We start from the raw sequence: 21,655 nt of genomic DNA on the forward strand, positions 1-21,655 counted from the left end.
ATAAAACATAGTCTGTAAATACTCTTTGAAGAGGTAGCCTTTATTGTAAATAGTCTTTTTTGTTGTTGTTGTTGTTGCACTGTGCAGCTTGTGGGAAATTAGTTCCCCCACCAGGGATCAAACCGGGGCCCCTGGCAATAAAAGCTCTGAGTCCTAACCTCTGGATTGCCAGGGAAGACCCCCAGACCTCACATCTTGATAGGAGTTGTATAAGTTTTATTATTATTGTTAATTTTATTTTTTGCTGTACCACATGGCATGTGGGAACTTAGTTCCCAACTAGGAATTGAACCCCCACCCCTGCAGTGGAAACTTGGAACCTTAACCACTGGACTGCTAGGGAAGTCCTGTTGTAGAATTTTTGGCCATCTTTATTCTACCGCAGCGTCTCACAGCAGAGGCTTCAGGGTGCCTCTTCTCCTGGTAGACTGAGTTATTTTACACTTAAACATGGCTAGGGTTAAGGGGCTCATCTCATACATTTTTGTAGTTGCTCTATTTCTAACCTACTGCTGTCACTACAGTCGTGTCCGACTCTGTGCGACCCCATAGACGGCAGCCCACCAGGCTCCCCCGTCCTTGGGATTCTCCAGGCAAGAACACTGGAATGGGTTGCCATATCCTTCTCCAATGCGTGAAAGTGAAAAGTGAAAGGGAAGTTGCTCAGTTGTGTCCAACTCTTAGTGACCCCATGGACTGCAGCCTACCAGGCTCCTCTGTCCGTGGGATTTTCCAGGCAAGAGTACTGGAGTGGGGTGCCATTGCCTTCTCCGTTCTAACCTACAATGATGGCTTATAACACACTGAACGTTTTGATACTACGTTGCCATTTTTTTCTGTTGGTGGCACTCTTCTGTATTTAATTAATTTATATGATTTGGAATTTGAGAGACTGGTCTGAGATGGAATATTTCAAAGAGATTGAAAAAACCGGTGACAGACTTTTGAAGGATTTTGCAGTTGGCACTAAACTTGGGACTTTCTCCAGAAGAGCAGGCAAATCAGTCTTATTCATGTAGATGTAGGAGTGAGACAGTCTGTTGGTCCTTTCTTCCCTGCTTAAATACATCTGTTGCATGCCATTTTTTATTTTGGGGTTGATGGATCAGTCGTGTGATGTCCTTGGATTAAATACTTGGGCTAAAGCATCTCATATATCTGCCCATCGACTTACTTTGTAGCAGATTTACGTTCCGTCTGGGATGCCAGACTGAAGTCAATGCTTTTTTTAAAGCCCACAGCCTGACAAAAAGCTTTCCCCAGTCAGCATTTTTACCATATTTAAAAAATATAAGCATCTGTAGGGAAATGATGCAGACTTTGGTTGCTTTTCTAGGGAAGAATCCAACATGGCTTTTGGGGCTGATGTTGTAACTGATGAGAGAACCGAGGATCCTGAGGCTGAAGCCTCATCAGGGCTGATGCTCTGGACTCCAGAGCCGTCCTCTTCTCTTGAGTCATCCCACCCTACTTGCATCGCAAGATGTCTGGTTTGGTGGAGTGGATTCATACTCTACTTGAGGATACTTTTGTAGAATCAACATTTCGACACTTCTCTTCGTCCTATGGGCACACTTTCCTAGGTTTGGTAACTGTTTGGTCTCTTGACTTCTTATAACCCAGTGTCCATATGAAGGAATCTCATAGGGACAGTAATAAGGAGATGGTTGCTTTAATGGTTTAATATTTAGAGGATGGCTCAGAGGAGGTGGATTTTTGAAACACCACATCACTGACTTGCTATGTAATGGGTTTCTGCCTCAGGTTCCTCATCTGTAAAATGGGAAGAGTGATATCTAGTACCTCTTAGGGTTGTGGTGATAATTAATATAGCAAGCTATTTCATGCATGTGTTACTTGTCTATCGCTGTATAACAAATAACCCCCCAAATTCAGCATCTCAAAACAAACATTATCTTGAAGTTTCTGTGGATCAGCAAACAGGAAGCAGCTGCCTGATTCTGGCTGGGTGGTTCTGGCTCAGGGTCTCTCATGAGGCTGTGTGTGAGTTGCTGGCCAGAGCTGCAGTCATCCGAAGGTAGGACTGGGATACAGTGTGCTTCCAGGCTCACTCATATGGCTGTGGGCAGAGCTTGGTTCCTTGCCACATGGGCTGCTCCACATTGGATGTCCCTTCACATTCAGTATGACAGGTGGCCTCTCTCAGAGCGAGGGACTCCTAGAGAGAGACAGAAAGCACAGTTTTTGGTAGATGAAGGCCATAGTCTTTTTTATACCCTAATCTTGAAAATGACATCTTGTCACTTCTGCTGTATTTTATTTGCTAGAAATGAATCACTAAGTCCACCCACACCCAACAGGAGGGGGTGAGGCTCCACCTCTCTGGGGGATAAGTATCTAATAATTTGTGGACATACCTTTAAAATCACCACACCAGTTCTGGGCATATAGTAAATACTCAGTGAATGATTAGGTGTTATGCTGAGCTTAGCAGACAAATTCATTTCTTGGTGAGTTGATTTCCAGGAAGGCTTTAGGGACACCCCACTTTTATCATGCAAAAGGAATTTGGGGCTCATATTAACCTTGAGATTACATTCATTTTCTTGTCATTTGGGAGGGAAGATTCTTCCAGAGGCTGGTGGTGTCCAGCTGGGTCTATCAGCCCAAAGAGTCTAGGAGAGGCGCACACGTCACTTAAAGTCCCCTTCTCTAGACCGAGCACATTTTCTCCCCCGACACCTGATGCAGTGTCTTCTCAACTGGGGCCAGCAGATGGCACCAGTGGCACCACCTGGACCGGGGGGCAGAGCCCATGCCCTGCCGAGGGCTCCCAGCCCCTCCTGCCCCCAGCAACTCTACAGTCCAAAAACAGAGATGGTTTTTTAAAATAAATGAGTTTATTTCACCATGGAGTATAAACCCAAATTTGGGCAAAAGAGGAAAAAGGAAAAAGAAATCTCTGCAAACCTCAAACCTCCTCAGTTTCCCTTGTATATGGTTTTCTATTTTTATATCGTTACAAGCAGTTGGAACTACACTCTCGTATCCTGATGCTTTTCACTTAACTTTGTCACACATGTACTTGTATCAATATTATGTAGTCTTTTACCACTTTTTAGAGTTTTTGAGGGCTGTTCAATATTCATGGGCTGAATGTACCATAGTTTATGTAACTATTCTCCATTTTTCTCATTTCATTCTGTTCTTAATGTAAAAGATAATTTGCTTATTATTTATTTTATGTATGTTGTTTTCTGCCATAATTATTTTTGCCCATGCTTTTTGCCTTTTAATATTTATCATTTTCTTTAAAAATAGGTATATTAGCAGGATGGTTGTACCTAGAAATGTTAAACCTTTTCCCCTGGGGAATTACTCTGTTGCTTCTAAACTTGGAAAGTCCTTTCTTTTATTATAGTACCTCCTCTTCACCTCTAGTTTCTATATGGCTTTGAAAAATTAATCTGAAATTAATGTTGAAGTATAATATGAAATAGGGGTCTAAATGAGATTGATTTTCTTCCCCAAGTTAGTAACCCATTGGTCCAACATCATTTTTATTTACTTATTTAATTTTGGCCATGCCCAGGGCATGCGGGATCTTAGTTCCCTGAGCAGGGATTTAACCTGTACCCCCTGCATTGGGAACTTAGTCTTAACCACCAGACCACCAGGAAAGTTCCAGTCCAACATCATTTATTGCACAATCCTGTACAATCTTTTCCACTGATTTGTGATTCCCTTTAAAAAACATCTCCATCTTAGAACAGGCTCTGCTTCTGGCCTATTGTTTCATTGATTTGTCTGTTTTGCATGTGTAACTTTATAATATTTTCAAAAAGAATGAATGGATGAAGTCAGGCCTTAGCTAGGAGAGGGGCTTGATCTGGCTGGAAACAACAAGATCTGCTAGAGGGCTGTCTAAACTTGACAAGGAAAGAAACTGAGGCAATGAAGGACACATGAGTCCATACAACACAATAGGAAGATAGCAGACAGCAAAGATGCCATGCCTAAGGCAATGGGCGCTCAGGGGCCAGGATTTACAAAACAGGTCCCGGGGGCCGGGGAGGGTAGGTTGCTAGAAGCAAGCAAGATGTAGACAGGACTCCAGCCAATGCAGCAGTGATCTTCACAGGAAAAAGTAGTTCTCTGAAGCCAACTATTAATTTACAGGAAAAATACCAGGGAATGTGTGTCTCATTGGCTGAGTAAGAGCTGAACCACGTCTTATTAAACACAAATAAGGCTGGTGATATTTTGATGGAATTAAGAACTTGGCACATGACGGGAAGAGCAACAGATGTCACGTACTTAGGTGTCAGTCAACTATTCGTTACAGCACCTCGAACCAGGGGCTCAGCCAGCCTTTAGTAACTGGGTAGGTGAGATGTGTGTAACAGGATTTGATAATATGGGTACGGCTGCTAAGTCGCTTCAGTCATGTCCGACTCTTGTGTGACCCCATAGACGGCAGCCCACTAGGCTCCCCTGTCCCTGGGATTTTCCAGGCAAGAACACTGGAGTGGGTTGCCATTTCCTTCTCCAATGCAGGAAAGTGAAAAGTAAAAGTAAAGTTGCTCAGTCGTGTCCAACTCTTAGCGACCCCATCGACTGCAGCCTACCAGGCTCCTCCGTCCATGGGATTTGCCAGGCAAGAGTACTGGAGTGGGGTGCCATTGCCTTCTCCAAATATGGGTACAGTCCTAATTAAATAATTTATTTTCATACTAGTCTTAACCACTGGACCACTAGGGAAATCCCAAAAGATTTATTTTTTAAAAAAAGTTTAGGAAAAGGAAGGGTGGACTAATGGGACCCAATTTTGGTTACCTGTAAACAGTGTGAAATACAGCAAATTCCACAGCCTGGGATTAGGGAGAGACCCTTCACTGAGAAGTTTCAGCTCTCTGCAAACTATGCCAAGTCTTGCCATGGGGTAAACACATCCTCCCTGACAGGCTCAGGCTTTTGGAGTCTCACTGTTGTGACTGCAAATACCTGGAGCACAGACAGCAGTGCCGGGGGTAAGGGATTTTGGATCTGGCTGTCATGAAGAAGCTGTTCCAAGTAAAGGGCAGCGGATCCGGAAAGCTTGTGTCCCTACCATTCTAAGTGGACACATGAAGGACTTACTGGTAAGAACCAGTGAGAAAGCTATCACCTGTGATCCCGGGCTTTTGAGGAAACCACCATGATTATTTTCTGTACAAATGCTTTCCCATGGCTTACTCATCAATGGGACTCAAATACCTGATGAGAGGGTAAGAAGGGACAGGTTCCTGGTGAGGAGGGACAATAAAAAAGCCAGAACAGCTCAGGGAACCAGAAACTACATTCATCATAGTTATCTTACAAACTCATTTATAAATGATTTCTTGCCCATGCTAAGCTGGGTTCTGTATGGAACAGTGGGGTGAATCACCTCCAAGAGAATCCCCACTGATAGCCAGCATGGCGACCATTTCACAAAACCTGATCTGGCAGGGCAGAGGCGAGGAGGCGCTGTTTGGAATGCCAAAGGGCAGGGGAGTGGGATGAGAGAGAGAACAGAGGGGGAAGGCAAGTCAGGGAGGGTGGTCCTGGGGAGAGAGCAGCTTGGCAGAGACCCGCCTAAATAATACAGCCTGCAGGGAGCTGTCCTCTCTCTGCCCTCATTGGGATTTTGAAAGCAGAGATGGGGGCGGAGAGGCAGTATGGTGAAGGAGGGCCGGCCTTAGGGCTTCCCAGACTCCTGGCTGGGACCCCGGAGATCACCTGACCTTTCTCAGCTGGTGTTTTCATCAGGGGGTAATGGCCCCACCTGCCCTACTTGGTGGAGGACCTTAGAGCCTTTGTCTTAAAGTGCCTGCTACAACCCGTATGAAGATGAGGGTGGATTGCACTTGTGAAACGCTCCACGGGTGGGTGGAATCCAGGGGCCTCAGAAGAGGAACACTGGGCACTTGACGGGGACAGAGCTGAGGCCAGCCTAGTGTTCGTGATATCTGGCTTGCAGACAAGTCTGGCGTGGAAGGCGGCTCCCTTCCATCTGGCAGATGATGCTGTCCCTGGACCCCTCTTCCCAGAAATCCCTGAACCAAACAGGAGGGGAGACCACCGTGTGGCCGCCCTCAGCCCATCTGTGTCCTCTGTGTGGCTTTGGTGCGGTCACCGCGATGATCTGAGGGGGGTCTTTGGCAATCACGTGGGAGCACGAAACTGCGGGGAAGAGGAAGGCTGACTGTGAGCCTAGTGGGAGCAGCCGCCCATCAGAGCTCCTCCTTGTTGCTGTTGAAAGGTGAGACCGGAGGCCCTGGAGCCAGAGGGTGCCCTCCTGGCCCGTGGTCGCCAGGCCGCTGGTCGCTGGCCCCCTGGTTCTGGCCCATGGTGGCAGAGTCCCACAGGAGCCCGCTCTCCACGCCGTGCTGACGGAGGCTCTCAGTTCCCACGAGCCCCTGCGTTCTCAGGTAGCCCTGCTGGCAAAAGGGCGGGAGCTTCTGGTGTGTTAGGGCGAACAGGAAACAGGACTCTGCACAGAAGTAAAAGGAGATGGGCTGAGAGCTGTGGAGACAGGTGCAAGGGGAGGGGCTGCTGATGCCCTCGTGGCCTCACTGCTTCCCTCCAGCCTCTGAGCCCAGGGGCCGACTGTTCTGGGTATCTCATGTCTGACCTGGGTAGCCGTGGACCCCATCCCTCCCTGAAGTTGTAAGACTAGGAGCCGCCTTGACATTATGGGGAAAAAAAAGTTCCAAAGGAAAGCAAACCAAAGAGATGGCCCAGCTCCCAGAGATGGGGGCCTGCATGCTGCTGTGGGTGGCGCCACTGGCAGGGGCGGGGGGATCTCACCCACTCAGGAGCAGCTCCTCGGCCTTCTCTTCCGGGAGCCACCCTGGGGGGCTGGGATCTACTGAAACCCGAGTGCCTAGAGCGTGTGCTCTGTGACAGGCGAAGCTCCCACAATGAGAAGCCCACGCACAGCAAAGAAGACCCAGTGCAGCCAAAAATAAAATAAAAAAAATTTTTTTAATTAAAAAAAAAGCAAAGGATTAAGCAGATGTGGGCTCAGGCTTCTGAGGGCTTTAGAGACAGGATGGGAAGATGGCGTGTCAGAGAACCATCCTGACCTCCTGTCTCAGTAAACAGGCACATTATAAAGGGTGCTATAAGGCTCACATGAGTGATCAGGCTGGGAGTGCTACAGGAAAATATTTCCCACCTTATCTCTGACTTCCAGTACAGAGGGCCCTTGGCAGAATGGGCCACAACCACCCTCTCTGAGTAGGGAAGACAGCAGATGTGGGAGAGGAGGGAGGGGTTGCAGTGAGGCAGCCTTTTGGCAAGCACCCCCTACTATGACATACGTCACCCCTTCTGCAGGGCCAAGGGGCAGAGAAGCCCAGCAGATCTGGGGCCAGAACTAGCAGCTGCACATCTGCTAAAGGGAGGGAGGGGAAGCCCACCTCTGCCAGCTAGCCCTTTGGGGGAGGAGTCTTGCATGTTCAAGGCAGTGATACTTGGTGGCTTGTACTGTTGAGTATATCTAGGAGGTAGGAGACAGGAGGCTCAAAGGGCCTGTGGTGATGGACTGGTGGGAGCCATGACTCAGGGCTGGAATACACCCCCTAAAAGGTTCCAGCATCTCTATGCTCCTGAAACCTCAGGCAATAGGTAGGCATTTTGCAGCTGAGGTCTCTAGACCTTCAATGCACAATTTCCTATGGAAGCATACAGTCAGAGCTGATGTCTGCAGGATACTGGTACTTCAAAGCTGCTTTAGCTCTGCTCTCTGAAGTACCCCTGCTGGAGCGTCTACATACATTTAGACTGTTGACTTCAAGTACTGTTTTCAGCCATCTCCCTTGGTACATACATTTTTTATTTCAAGGTGAGCTGAAGGATTCTTGCTCTCTGACCTGTAGGCCAAGGACTGACTATCTCTAACCTGGTCTGATACGAATAGTGCCTAATATGCAGCCACTGTTTCAACAGATATTTGCTGAACAGAAAAAAGAAATGGCTATCCTAGTAATTCGGAGAGTTAAAAAGTAAAAAATTAACTTTTTAAAGTTAAAAAAATTCTGGCTTGTTTCAGTCAGTTCTGCCTCTGAATCATGAGACTTCTCTTCCCAAGTCCCTCTTTGGGTTCGGCTATCAGAGCTGTCTTCCAATTCACCAATTTTCCCTTCATCTATGTCTAATGTGCTACTAACCCTGACACTGAGTTCTAATTACAAGTTGATACTTTTATTTCCAGAGGTTCTACTTGGACCTTTCTCAAAATTGCCCATTCAATATCCTTCCATTCTGTTTTTAGTAACCCCTTTTTTACTTATTCACAGAATCTATACATACTTTACATCTTCTCTCTGACCACTCCAATTCATACAGTCCCTGTAGGTTTGATCCAACAGTGTTGTTTCTGTTGACACTCCCGCACGGTCATTTGAGTTCTTACGTGTTAGTGATTTCTGCTTGGGAGTTCATCTTCCAGAGAACTTTATCTGTGGGAATTCTTTGAGGTCTGGCTTTAAAGTCTATTTCCTCACAGAAGACTTGCAATGATGCCTGTGATTTCTGCATCAAGATGACAGTGTGAACTTTGGCCCCAAACTCATATGAATGAGGCTTAGTGGATGGAAATTCTCAAAGGAGGTTTTTCCCCCTGCACTCTACACAGAGCGAAAAATCCTGCATCTCCTGTCTCTCCTGGGAGTGCTTTCTGGCTCCTAGCTTACCCACTGAGACCCTGGCTTTATTTGAGGTTTTCTGTACCGACCTCTTAGGGCTTCCCAGGTGGTATTAGTGGTAAAGAACCTGCCTGCCAATGCAGGAGACACAGGAGACGCGGGTTTGATACCTGGGTTGGGAAGATCCCCTGGAGAAGGAAATGGCAGCTCACTCCAGTATTCCTGCCTGGAAAATCCCATGGACAGAGGAGCCTGGCGGGCTATAGTTCATGGGTCGTAGAAGAATCAGACACAAGTGAGCAACTAAGTACACACATACGGACCTCCTACCCTGCTCCAGCCTCGCCTTGCCATCCCCAAGTGCTGGTCAGTTACGCAGGCTCTAGACCCCTGATGACCAGCAGACATCACCACCTCCGGTGTGTGTGCATGCTTTTCTTAGTGTCTGGCTTCTGGGGGGTTCCCTTATTTTCCTGTAAGTTCTTTAAAGAAGACGTTTTACTCAGTGTCTGCATGCACGCATGCTAAGTTGCTTCAGCCCTGTCCAATTCTTTGTGACCCCATGGATTACAACCCGCCAGGCTCTTCTGTCCATGGAGTTTTCCAGGCAAGAATATGGGAGTGGGTTGCCATTTCCTCCTCCAGGAGCTCTTCCAGACCCAGGGACCGAACCTGCGTCTCTTATGTCTCCTGCGTAGGCAGGTGGGCTCTTTACCACTAGTGCTACCTGGGAAGCGCTAGTGTCTGCAGGTGTGCTGTACTGGGAGGGGTCATAGGAGACAGACGTCTCAGGTGCGGGTTTCCAGACGTGTGTCCTAAAGTTCCACAGGGCGCTGATCTACCTGGTCTTCTTCACCTTCCAGCTCAGTCTCTCTGTCCTCCTGGGAACCTAACTTACCTGCATAGAAGCTTCGCAGGTCGGTATCCAAACAGTTCTCCAGGAAGCGCCTCAGGGGCAGGATGTGTCCCACCGGGGCCGTCCAGTCCGTCAGGAAATCTTCCACGACGTGGTGGAGGGCTGAGGGCCTCGGAAGCGGCCAGCCTGCCGGGCGGAACCTCACCTCCTGCTCTGTGGGGAGGAGAGGGCACCACTTCAGAGCGAGTGCATGGCTTCCCAGAGCTGCAGCCCAGTGCTGCCCCCCCATCCTCTTCTGCTTGACCTTCCTGACACCCCTCTGGTCAGCTGGTTCAGCTGTCCTTCCAAATGTCTGAAAGGCTGATGTGAAGGAGAGGGACTAGGCCAGACTCACTCCTGTGGTGTCAGGGGGAGGAACTAAGACCAGTCACTTGAACTTGGTTTGCTTCTAAGACTTCCACGGACTGAGATCTGTTGCGGCTGCTTTGAAACTGGTCTTTCTGTGAGTAGGCTCTGGGTCCTGTCTCCAAGGGGTCTTAGGGCCCCTCTAGTCCAGTTTCCTATCTGGTGGGGTGCCCCTCTGTGTGTCCCCATCACAGGGCACCAAGCCATGACCATTCCTGTACCAGGAAACTGTGAGGGGCCTGTCCCAGCCTCGGCAGCTTTCAGGATGAGCTGCTGCTTATGAGTGTGAACCTGGGTTCCTGTCACTTTTACCCGCTGACACTTCCTCTGCCCTCTGGTACAACCCCTAATTTTAGATCATCCTCTTCCAGGTGATATCCCTTCAAGTTGGGAGGCAGGATTTGTGTTCCCCAGGTAGGCCATCTGTCCATAACTACTCTGTACAGGGCACCATGCTGGCATTCTGTGTTATCTCATCCATTCTCCTCTTACATGGAGGGTATCACTGCCACCCCATTTCACACACGAGCAAGCTGAGGCTCAGAGGGGTCAAGTAATGGTGCAAGGTCACACAGCGAGGGAAGGACGACCCTGGGAACACTGCCCAGCTCTCCTGCTCCTTCCTGTGCTAATCTGCTCCTGTCCCTTTGCTGTTCCCCCTAGAGTCAGTCTCCAGACCACCTTCCATCCCCCGTCTCACTCCAAGGTCAGCCTTCTCTGGACACAGTGACAACACTGTCCCTCTTACTACTGGAGGCAATCACGGCACTCCATGTGTGGCCTGCTGTGGGTCAGAATCTGGGGACGGCATTGATCATTCATAGACCGCTTGCTCCACTGAGACTCTGGGCAGGGCCCCTGGTGTTCCCCCTTTCATCAGCTGAGGGTACCGCATGAAGGCGCAATGGTGTTGGGGTCTGAGGGGGGCCCCGGCTCACCGGTGGGGAGGTGCCTGTAGTAGTAGATGACAGGATGGAGGAAGTTAGACAGCCAGGCGTCTTCCATGTGCCCCACAGAGCGGTCAGAAAAGAAGACGTCCTTGTCGGGCCCAGAGTAGTTCCGGCCATACTCCATGTTGATGACGAAGAGGCCGTGCCTCGCCCTCTTTCCTGTGATTGTCTCCAGCTGTGCCAGCATCTGCATGGGGAACTCCTCCAGATACTCAAAGGTGGTGGCATTCCTGGGGACAGGGGCACACAACTGGGGTGAGACCCTGGGTGCTTCAGCAGAGGTGACAGGAGCGTGTGTGCTGTGCACGCACCACCTCTCCTTCCTAGAAGCGGCCATCAAACAGCATACAGACTGATGAGATCCGAGCATCTCACCTGAATACTACTAGAGCCTAGACTTACAGGTGTCAGAAAGCCGGGAGGAACCTGAATGGGTGTCCAGGGAAAGGGTGAGACAGGCTGAGACCAGTGACAGAGAAGCCCTACGAGGGAGTGAAGGCCTCTGAGTGCTCCAGAGACAGGAAGGAGGCTGGTGGGGCCCCAGTGGAGCCGACAGTGAGGGGCAGGAGAGGTCAGCAGGGGCAGGTCAAGGAGGGCCATGTGTGCCACGATGGGAAAGTCTCCTGGCCCAGGAAGTGGGGTTGAGGGCCTTCAGAGGGTACTGAAAAGGGTGAATTCCAAGTGACTCAAGTTTTAAAAGAATCATTCCGGCCACCGTGTTGAGAGCAGACCATGGGGGCCAAGGCGAGAGGCTGCTGTATCAGTGCAGGAGGGGGATGCTTTTGGTGTCCAGACCAAGGTGGCAGTGGTGGGGCTACTGAGAGGCAGGCAGGTTCTAAACACAGTTTGAAGGTAGAGTGGACAGGATCTAAGAATGGTGTGAGTGGTGAATGGGTGTGAGAGAGACAGGAGTCAAGCGTGATGAGGGAGGTTCTGCTCTAAGCACCTCTGAGTTTCCTGCATGTCCCTCAACCTGGTGTGCTGCTGCACCCACTGGCTCTGGACCAGGCTGTTCCTTCTGTGGCTTCTCACCTGCCACCTGTCCTTTCAGACCACACGTTCCCCCGCCCCCACCCCCAGCTCTGCTCCCTTCCCTGCTCCTGAAGGTTTCCTTCTAAGGGAGTGACCTCTGTGATCTGTTGCTTATCACTTCTTTGATAAGGAGCTGGCTGGCCCAGGGAGCTCTTAAATCCCCACAGGTGGTCATCTGTCATCGCTGCAGGCCACTGCTTATGTGTTTAGTGCCAGATGCTTTCCACCAGTTATCTTTACTCCTTCCTACAGCCCTGCAAGGTCAACGTTATTAGCTCTATTTTGCAGATGAAAGAAAGGCTCAGAGAGGATAACCTGTCCCAGATCACACTGGTAGAAAGTGGCAAAGCTGTCGTCATACCCATGTCTGTCAATCCGTCTGTCAGCAGAGCTCATGATGTTGATTTTCCCCAGAAGAGCCCAGTCCCCTCCCTCTCTGCCACCCCAGTCCCCAGCCTTCTCCATCTTAGGAAGGAACCACTGGGCTGTTCCACACATGCAACAGGAAAAGAAGAGCAAGACAGAGTAGGGGGGTAAGCTGGTGGGGATGGGGGCAGGAGACGGGGAGGACGACTCACTCCTTCAGCAGGACCACGTCGGCCAGAACACTGAACATCTGGTAGAGCCCAGAGGCCTCGTTGATGCGCCGGATGATGGCACTGGCCAGGTGTGTGATGGGGTGCTCGGTGGAGGGCCAGGCCACGCCGTGGTGGCGCTGCTCCAGCAGCCGGTGGACGGCACGCACTGAAACGGCCAGAGGGAGAATGGCAAGCTGCCTTTAAAATGTTACCTTTCACCTCTGGGAGGACGCAGAGTCCCCATCAGCTCTGATTCGGGACACACTCGTGTGCATGGCTCTGAGAAGATGTGTGTTCAGAGCTTTAGAGGAGGGTTGTACAGGTTTTCTGAGAAGGGCTGGAGGGGAAGTGTTCTGGCTTAACGGTGTCTGTCGGGTGACTCAGTTCTCCTCTGGTGGGACAGCAACCAGAGAGGACCGTGAAATGAATGGGTGTGGCTAGATTTGGTCCCCAGGCCTGAGACTGCCTGTTTCTGCTTTAGGCCACCTGCATGTAAAAGTCCTGCCACTGCACATGAGACACGTCCACACCAGACCCAGAGCCTTTCTCTGCAACCTCTCGTCTCCCCATAGCCCCCATGTCTGTCAGAGACTCCCAGATGGAGAACCTCTGATGGCTCCCTCTCCTTCACAGCCAAAACCCAATCTCAGTTCTACTTTGAGATACTTTGTATATTTCTGGAAGGATAGAGAAGAAACAGTTATCTCCAACAACAGGGAACATTTTCTGTGGACCTGGGGCTGCCCTTACACAGCTGTGACACTGAGCCACCCCACACAGCTGCCTGCCTCCTCGAATCAGCACAACACCCAAGTCTAATAATGGCAAAGACACAGACAATTCACGTGACAAGAGACTCGGTCTGCCAACGGTCCCAGGAAAGGATGTTCAGGCTCATGAGACAGACAGACAGAAACCTGGTTCTCTGGAGGAAACAAGGTTAGGCTGAGTTTTGTGAAAGGCTGAGGAATTACATGGCTAGGGGAGTGGGGCAGGTGGCCAGACAAAAGGAGCACAGGTGCAAAGACATAAAACCTTGAGAGAAATGGGCGCATTCTGAAAAGGAGGCAAGGGCAGGCTGGGCAGCCGAGCTGGTGCTCTCCTGTATGAAGCTCTGGACACCATACCGAGGAACCGGCTGGGGAGCCCCTGTTTTTTGTTCGGACATGTTGTTCAAACAACAGTGTTTTGGTGGGTATCAGAGTGGCTGGATGGGAAGCCAGAGAGACCAGTGGCAGGAAGACCAGTCAGGAGAGACAAAGAGGCCCTGAGTCAGGCAAGCGAGGCTGGGATGGAGTGACGGGGGAAGGGAGGGGCAGGGCTCCCAGCAGGCCCTACCTTCCGCAGCTACCATCTCTCGTCTTCTGTGGCTTTCCTCTGCTTTGCTGTTTTCTACTTGCCTCCCTTGGGACCTGTTTCTCAGCTGAATGATGAGCAAGGTCGGGCAGGATATACCGTGTACAGCTGCACTGCCCCTCCCCCTAGGCGGGTCCTCAGCCAGGAATAGTGACCACAGGTCTCAGTGGCCTGTCCACCCAGAACTGTTTCGCATTTGCCTGAAACTCAGTGGTGAGCTGGGAGCCTTTGAGTCAGACAGGTGTGGATTCAGATGCCACCGCTGCTTTCTGTTGGCTGGGCGACTTTGGATAAGTGACTTACGTTCTCTGTGCCCCCATTTCCTTCTATGAAAAAGGGAACTGAAATAACAAGATCTGTCTTATGGGGCTGTTGGAAGGATTGAGAATGTGAGATAGGTGGGGTTTCCCAGATGGGTCAGTGGTAAAGCATCCACCTGCCAGTGTAGGAGGCGTGGGTTTGATCCCTGGTCTGGGAAGATCCCACATGCCTCGGAACAACTAATCACATGTGCCATAACTATTGAGCCTGTGCTCTAGAGCCCAGGAGCCACAACTACTAAAGCCCAGGCACCCTAGAGTCCGTGCTCTGCAACAAGACAAGCCACCACAATGAGAAGACACACACGGCAACTAGAGGAGTAGTCCGTGCTTGCTGCACCTAGAGAAAAGCCCACGCAGCAACGAAGACCCAGCACGGTCAAAAAAAAAAAAAGAAGAAAGTGATCTGGAGAAAGATCAAGGGACGGGGGAGGCAAGAGAGAAGGGGCAGGACCTGCCAGGACAGCGGGTACAGGGAGGGTGGCGTGTATAGGAATGTGAGGAGGGTTTCCTGCTGGGGACACAGCTGGAGAGGGAGACTCTTCCTATTCCGTGTGAGTGTGTCTGTGTGTGTGCAGTCTGCAAATATTTTGGTAAACAGACAGCGAACACTCTCTCCTTGGTTTTCTTCCCTGACAGCACACATGGGGTATAAAATATATCATCTGGAAATCAACAGCAAAACATGATTATCTTTCCATGCCAAACTGGAAGGAGAGTGAAATGCAGAAACTAGCATCAAGGCAAGTGAGGCATCAAATTAGATGCAGAAACATCAGGAAGAAGGACCCTTATGGTGTTTTTATGGTCAAATTAACTGGCCTGTGTAACACTAGTCATGCAATAAAGCACCCATCCAATGGGCTACCCAGAGTGTAGAAAACTGGCACCGTTGGTACCGAGAGTTTTAAAAAAAGAGCTGAGATAATCTAAGTGCCATTTTTAATGAAATTTGTTGGTACCCAAAGAGTTTATGTGTACATAACGCTTTTCAGGTGCACTGCCTCCAGGAATTACCTTATTTAGTCCTTACTATGGCCCCACGGGGAAGAGAGTTCACCTCATTTACCTCTCTGATGTCAGGGGAGGGCCGACAGGCTTAGGGAGCCTCACAGTCTGAGACCACCCAGCCATTCCCCGAGGTGAGCTGTCCCCAGGCTCAGCATTACTGCCAGTGTAGGTACGTCACCCACACAGGGCTGACGCATGGAGCATGCACCCCCAGGTTACACCTTATCTGGGACTTCTCTAGACCAGCGGGCCCCAACCTTTTTGGCACCAGGGACTGGTTTCATGGAAGACAACTTTTCTACAGACTGGAGGGGGGAAGGGGATGGTTTGGGGACGATTCTTATAAGGAGCACACAACCTAGATCCCTCGCACTCACAGTTCACAGTAGGGTTTGCACTCCTATGAGAATCTAATGCCGCCACTGATCCCACAGAAGGAGGAGCTCAGGCAGCACTGTGAGTGATGGAGAGCTCCTATAAATATACATGAAGTTTTGCTCGCTCACCTCCTGCTGTGCGGCCTGGTTCCTAATAGGCCACAGAATGGTACTGGGCCATAGCTCAGGGGTTGGGAACCCCTGCTCTAGACATATCCTCAGACCATGAAAACCCACTGCTGTCTGCCCCAGATGGGAATTTATGACAATCACTGCTGATAAGCAATCCCTTTAAGAGTGCTCTAAGGGAATAAGGCATGTGTTTGCAGACCCTAGGGATGGTTCTTTCTGGGGACAGCGGCCCTCTCTGCCAGGCTCACCTGTGTATCGGAATCCATGGATGAAACCCCCAGCAGATTTCCGGTAATCCACTGAGTGGCTGGCAGTCCCCAGGATGAAGAGGCCCCGGCTCCCTTTGGATTCATAGCTGGCTCTGACCAGGGGGTATTTCTCGCTGAGTTCACTCCCTGAAGAGAGTCGGAGTGACCTGTGAGTGGAGAGGGTTGTGAATTAAAATCACTGCTGTGTATGAAACACTTTTTACAGGCCTGGCACTGAGCTAATTTAAACCACACCCCAACCCTAGAAGGCAGGTATGATCATGTCCATTGAACAGACAGAATAACTGACCTTCAGGGTCAAGATGTGGTGGGGCAGGGACACAGCCAGGACTCAAGCCTGACTGGAGCCTGGGCTCTGGGTCCCCGTGTGACCTGACAGGAAGATCCGTTCAGGCCCTTCGGTGTCTCCTTGTCCACCCGGGGCCTGAACCAGAGGGCTTTGCTGAGAGATCTAGTTCCTCCCCTCCATCTGGACTCACTTGCTGAAAATGGAGAAGTCAAACTTCCAGCCCAGGCAGCGGATGACCCGGTCATAGGCCACGCGCATGGCAAAGTTGTCATTGTTGTCCTGGGGGAGGGGGATGGCGTCGGAACTCTGGTTGAAGAACTCCTCCATGAAGAGCTTCAGAGTGATGTGAAACTTGCCCTTGTGGTCTTTCACGATGGCCAAGTCTGTCAGGTCGGACTCGAGCAACCCGTCCAGGGACTTAAGCTGATAGGTGTCCAGCAGGCCATTGTTGATGGCCCTGGGGGCCCAAGTGAATGTCAGGAGAGACAGAGAAGTGTCTGTGCTAGGTGAAGGAGACTCAGGGGCAGGGGTGCTTAGTCGGGGTGGGGGGGGGAGGGGTGGGGCAGGGCAGCACACACACCTCCCAGCATACCTGAGGTCTCCGACGTAGTGGGTGGCCCAGGAGAGCCGGACCCGGGAGCGGCTCAGCATATGGATAAAGTTGGTGACACTGAAGATGTTCTCTGCTGTCTCAAAGGCCGAGTTCCCCCGGCCTAGGATCAGCACATTCTGACCCTCGAAGTCCTTGGGATCCACAGACACGGACTCATACCCATCCACATATTCGGAGCCAGGGAAGTCCACCTGGTTGGGGACCGACAAGCCAGTGGCCACAAGAAGGACGCTGCAGGTGGGGGACAGAGGGAGGATGGCTTATCCTCTCAGCTATGAGACCACTAAGTAAAAAAATCCCTCTTTGGGCCTGCCGCCTGGCTCGCCGGCCCCACCCAGACTGCTAGGTCCTAAAGGAAAGCAGGTCATTCATTCCTTTACCTACTTCCTGACCTGGCCCAGTGTATCTGACACTTTACCTCAGCCCCCTCACTGAATGATCCTTTGGGTATAGTTTGTTTTCACCTTTCTGGGATTATACCAAACGTGAGAATCAGTTTTAATTTCTGACTCTAGAGAGGGTGACACCATGAGAAACTGAATAATTCACTTAATTTTGAACACAGCAGCCATAGCCATACCAAGTACCACCTTCATCATGAAAATGAAACCAGACACTCTGCTTTCCCCTTTCTTACTTCCCTGATAGATGCAGAATCTGCTGAGCAGAGATTCTGTACGAGTCCCTGTACTAAGTACTTTCTGAATCATCTCACTGCTCAGAGCAGGTCTGCGTCGGTGTTATTTGGCCTGTGTTACAGGTGAAGACTGCTGGCTCCAAGTGAGCCCATGGACTCCATAGCTCCTCAGATAGCAGAGCTAGAATCTGACCAAAGCCCAGCCTAATTTCAGAGTCCTGCTCTTTCTGCTGATGGGGATTATAATCTTGTGGTGGGCAAGCCAGGAGCTGGACCCTGCGGCCTGCAGAGGAAAGAGTGGATAACAAGATAGTTTCAAAGACAGGAACAGGTGGTCTGGAGAAAAGGCTTGGGCAGGCCCCATCCCCCCTTGTTTTCTGAGCTGTCCACTGGCTTACATCTGACTCCCCTATACTGTAGCACTTCTAAGTCCTAAGATGCAAGGGTCCAAACTGACCTCGCTCCCTAGGCTGTAACAAGCAAGGAATAAGGCTGGGCCTCAGGCAAAAGGCTTGAGAAGATGAACTGTGATGGAGCACCTGCCTGGGGCCAGGTGCTAGGCTGACAACCAGGAAGGGGGAGTCAGTCTGGTGGGGCGTTAAGAACACAGGCTTCAGAGTCAGAAAGACAAGTGCAGTCAAGTGGCAGCTGCTACTTATTAGCCGTGTGACAGAATACCAGTTACTTAGCTTCTCTGAGCCTCAGTTTGTCATTCATAAAATGGGGATCAGTGAACCTCCTTCATAGGGTCCTTGTGAGGATTAAACAAACACAGTAGAATGTGTAACTCTGAGTTGGAGTTGTCTACACAATATTAAGCTTTCTCCCAAGCCAAAGCAAGCTAAAGCTGAATGCTAGCAGCCCTGCCTGTTGTGCCTGGCTCTCATTCAGTTCTGAAATCCTACCGAGCCCAGCTAACACTTACTGGACACTTGCCAGCATTTCTCAGAATGAATTTTGGGGAATGCAAGTTCTAGGAGATGCGCTACAAAAAGGGTTTTGTAGGTGCATAAGCTCAGATAATGCTGAATATTTTACCCAATGTTGGAGCCCTTCAGTGAATGTGAAAATATTTAAGACTGAAAAATCCTGGAGGAAAGAAATGGTCAGAATTTTCAAATATCTTTGGGCACACACATTTCTAGGAAACACTTGGGAAATGATGGATGAACTGAACCTCTGTGTACTGGATTTCAGTGGGAACAAAGATGGGGAGGGGGCTTTCCAGTTGGCTCAGTCCATAAAGAATGTGCCTGCAATGCAGAAGACCCAGGTTTGATCCCTGGGTTCGGAATATCCCCTGGAGAAGGAAATGGCAACCCAGTACAGTATTCTTGCCTGGAGAATCCCATGGACAGAGGAGCCTGGTGGGCTACAGTCCATGGGTTCCCAAGAGTTGGACATGACTTAGCGACTAAATCACCACCAAAGATGGGCTGAAATGCCCTTTTCCTCCCATTTCTCCCACACCTATGGGCCAACCAATGGGTTTTCTTCCTCCCAGAAAGGCCCCAGCTTCAGCAGGTGAGCTCTGCAGCCAGGTTCCTTACCTACACTGGTATGCCTGGCCCCGGTGGTCGGTCAGGATGAAGTAATGGCCATTCCAGGCCCCGCGATCCTTGTTCACAGTGACGTGGGCAATGGTTGTGTTATACAGCACGTGAAGCCCCAGCCGCTCTGCAAAGTCGCTCAGGTAGCGCACCATGTCGTTGGCGTCGGGATAGTAAGCGTCCGAGTAGTGTCTGAAGAGCAGCCGGGGGTCGTGGCTGAGCAGAGAGTTCCAGTCGTGACGCAGGTTGAACTCGGCATTGGTCTTGCCGGTGTACCGCTTGTTGATGCTGATGAGCTTGCGGTGCCGGGGGTAGCGCGTGAAGAAGCTGCCCGGCACTGGGGCGCGTTCGAATACCATGTAGTCTCTGCCTGCCCTTTGCAGGAAGTAGGCCATCTGCAAGCCCGCGGGCCCGGCGCCCAGGACGCAGTAGTCCCGATGCACGGGCGCCCAGGCCTGGGCAGGGCGCAGGTAGAGAGCCAGGTGCAGGGCGATGGTCAGGAGCAGCCCCGGGGCGCCCCACAGCGGGGCGACGGTGGAGAGGCCCATCCTACGGCAGACCAAAGGGGTGAGGCCTCGGACCAAGCTAGGCCCCTCGAGGCTGGGGGACGGGAGCCAGGAACTGGGGGCCTAGAGAGAGGCAAGGGCTTCCCCGAGCGCTCACTGCGATTTAGGGCGCAGCCAGAACCCAAAGACCTCTGACCTCAACTGCCCAGACTGCATCGTTTCTAGCTCGGATCTGGGCTCCCTCCAGGAGTCCCGAACCCCTCCATCTTCCTCACGACCTTACTTCCCAGGGGCGCCGGACTCCTTACTGCCATGGTAATAAAAGGGTGGGTATCTTCCCCAATTTCCCCTAATTTCTGGGGTGCCCAACACCCTCCTAGGGCCTCCCGAGGCCAGACCCTTGAGAGTCACGTCTTTTGGCCTCGCCCCCGCGCTCCCGGCTCCAGCCTGGAGGAGGACTGGGCTGCACGGTCCTGTCCCCCTCCCGCGCCCGGCGCCCTGGCCTCTTCGGTCACGTGACAGGGATGCCCCGGCACACCTGCCGCGGAGCCGCGCGAGGCCACTCTCCTGCAGACGCGCGGCATCCGGGAGCCGCTCCCCACGCGTGCGCTGTGCCCACGCCCGCAGCTCCCGCCTCCCCGCCCGCCGGCCCACCGCGCGCACAGAGCTCGAACCTCCCAGCCGCTCCGGAGACAGCCCGCAGCCGAGTCAGGCCTCAATCGGCCGGCCCGCGCCTCCGCGGCGGCCCCGCCTCTCCCGCCCGGCCAATGGCAGGGGGCAGGGTCACGTGGCGAGGCGCGACACGGCGGGCGGGGCTGGCCAGGGCTGGGCGCCAGGGTGCCAGCAAGCGAACCGCACGTGCTGTGCCGCCGGCCCGCACCCGCAGGGAGGGTGGTGGCAGGGTTGAAGATCGAATCTGGCAAGGGCGCGGAGCTCTTTAAAACTGTATATTTATGCTTGTAAGGCAGGCACGGGAGCAGATGACTTTGGGAGATAAGCCCCCGTGACACTTCATTAATGTGGGAAAGGAGTAGTTGGCTACCCAGTACTTTGAAACTGGAAACCAAGTTGGTGAAACCAGGACCAGTAAGGCAACTAAGGAGTTTTCGCTACAATGATTCAGTCTATCCTTCACTAAGTAACAAACAGGACTGACTTGATCTTCCATCAGAAGAGGGGGGCTCCACTCTAGTACTCTTGCCTGGAAAATCCCATGGACAGAGGAGCCTGGTAGGCTGCAGTCCATGGGGTCGCTAAGAGTCGGACACGACTAAGCGTCTTCACTTTCACTTTTCACTTTCATGCATTGGAGAAGGAAATGACAACCCACTCCATTGTTCTTGCCTGGAGAATCCCAGGGACCGCGGAGCCTGGTGGGCTGCCCTCTATGGGGTCGCGCAGAGTTGGACACGACTGAAGCGACTTAGCAGCAGCAGCAGGGGCTGTTTCCTATATAATGTAGCTGACTAGCCAAATGGCACTCAGAGGGGGTTTGCTTAATTAAGATCATAGAGTTGAGAACTGGAGTGTGGAATTAACACACACACCGCCCCCCCCTCCCCCCCCCACCATTTATACTCCAAATCATGAGCTCTTTCCAAACTTTTTATTAATTTATGAAGCCCGTTTTATGTGCTTGATATCAATTAACAATTAATTGCCTATCTAAGGAAGAAATGGAGAACTTTAATTGAGCCAACCTAAAGCTGGGAGAAATATCAATAACCTCAGATATGCAGATGACACCACCCTTATGGCAGACAGTGAAGAGGAACTAAAAAGCCTCTTGATGAAAGTGAAAGAGGAGAATGAAAAAGTTGGCTTAAAGCTCAACATCCAGAAAACGAAGATCATGGCATCTGGTCCCATCACTTCATGGGAAATAGATGGGGAAACAATGGAAACTGTGTTAGACTTTATCTTTTTGGGCTTCAAATCACTGCAGATGGTGACTGCAGCCATGAAATTAAAAGACGCTTATTCCTTGGAAGAAAAGTTATGACCAACCTAGATAGCATATTGAAAAGCAGAGACATTACTTTGCCAACAAAGGTCTGTCTAGTCAAGGCTATGGTTTTTCCAGTGGTCATGTATGGATGTGAGAGTTGGACTGTGAAGAAGGCTGAGTGCCAAAGAATTGA

At 51.1% G+C, this 21,655-nt stretch overlaps 1 protein-coding gene across 4 annotated transcripts; it reads right to left on the minus strand.

Moving 5' to 3' along the window:
* Positions 1 to 28: 28 nt before the first annotated feature.
* FOXRED2 (FAD dependent oxidoreductase domain containing 2) lies at positions 29 to 20,224 on the minus strand. 4 transcript variants are annotated; one of them, XM_005206841.5, is made up of 9 exons: positions 20,189 to 20,224; positions 19,009 to 19,557; positions 16,801 to 17,052; positions 16,399 to 16,665; positions 15,899 to 16,065; positions 12,455 to 12,620; positions 10,833 to 11,074; positions 9,532 to 9,702; positions 29 to 2,179 (listed from the first exon to the last, which is right to left on the minus strand). In XM_005206841.5, exons 2-9 carry the CDS (start codon positions 19,554 to 19,556, stop codon positions 2,142 to 2,144), a joined length of 1,851 nt encoding a protein of 616 aa, XP_005206898.1. In that variant the 5' UTR covers position 19,557; positions 20,189 to 20,224; the 3' UTR covers positions 29 to 2,141. The 4 variants fall into 4 exon arrangements, with proteins under 4 accessions (XP_005206898.1, XP_005206896.1, XP_059742505.1 ...); XM_005206839.5 differs by lacking the exon at positions 29 to 2,179 and adding an exon at positions 3,644 to 6,475; XM_059886522.1 differs by lacking the exon at positions 29 to 2,179 and adding an exon at positions 3,644 to 6,475 and having other exon boundaries at positions 20,053 to 20,224.
* Positions 20,225 to 21,655: the final 1,431 nt, after the last annotated feature.

This window comes from Bos taurus, chromosome 5 (assembly GCF_002263795.3).
Source record: "Bos taurus isolate L1 Dominette 01449 registration number 42190680 breed Hereford chromosome 5, ARS-UCD2.0, whole genome shotgun sequence".
NCBI classification, from domain to species: Eukaryota; Metazoa; Chordata; class Mammalia; order Artiodactyla; family Bovidae; genus Bos; species Bos taurus.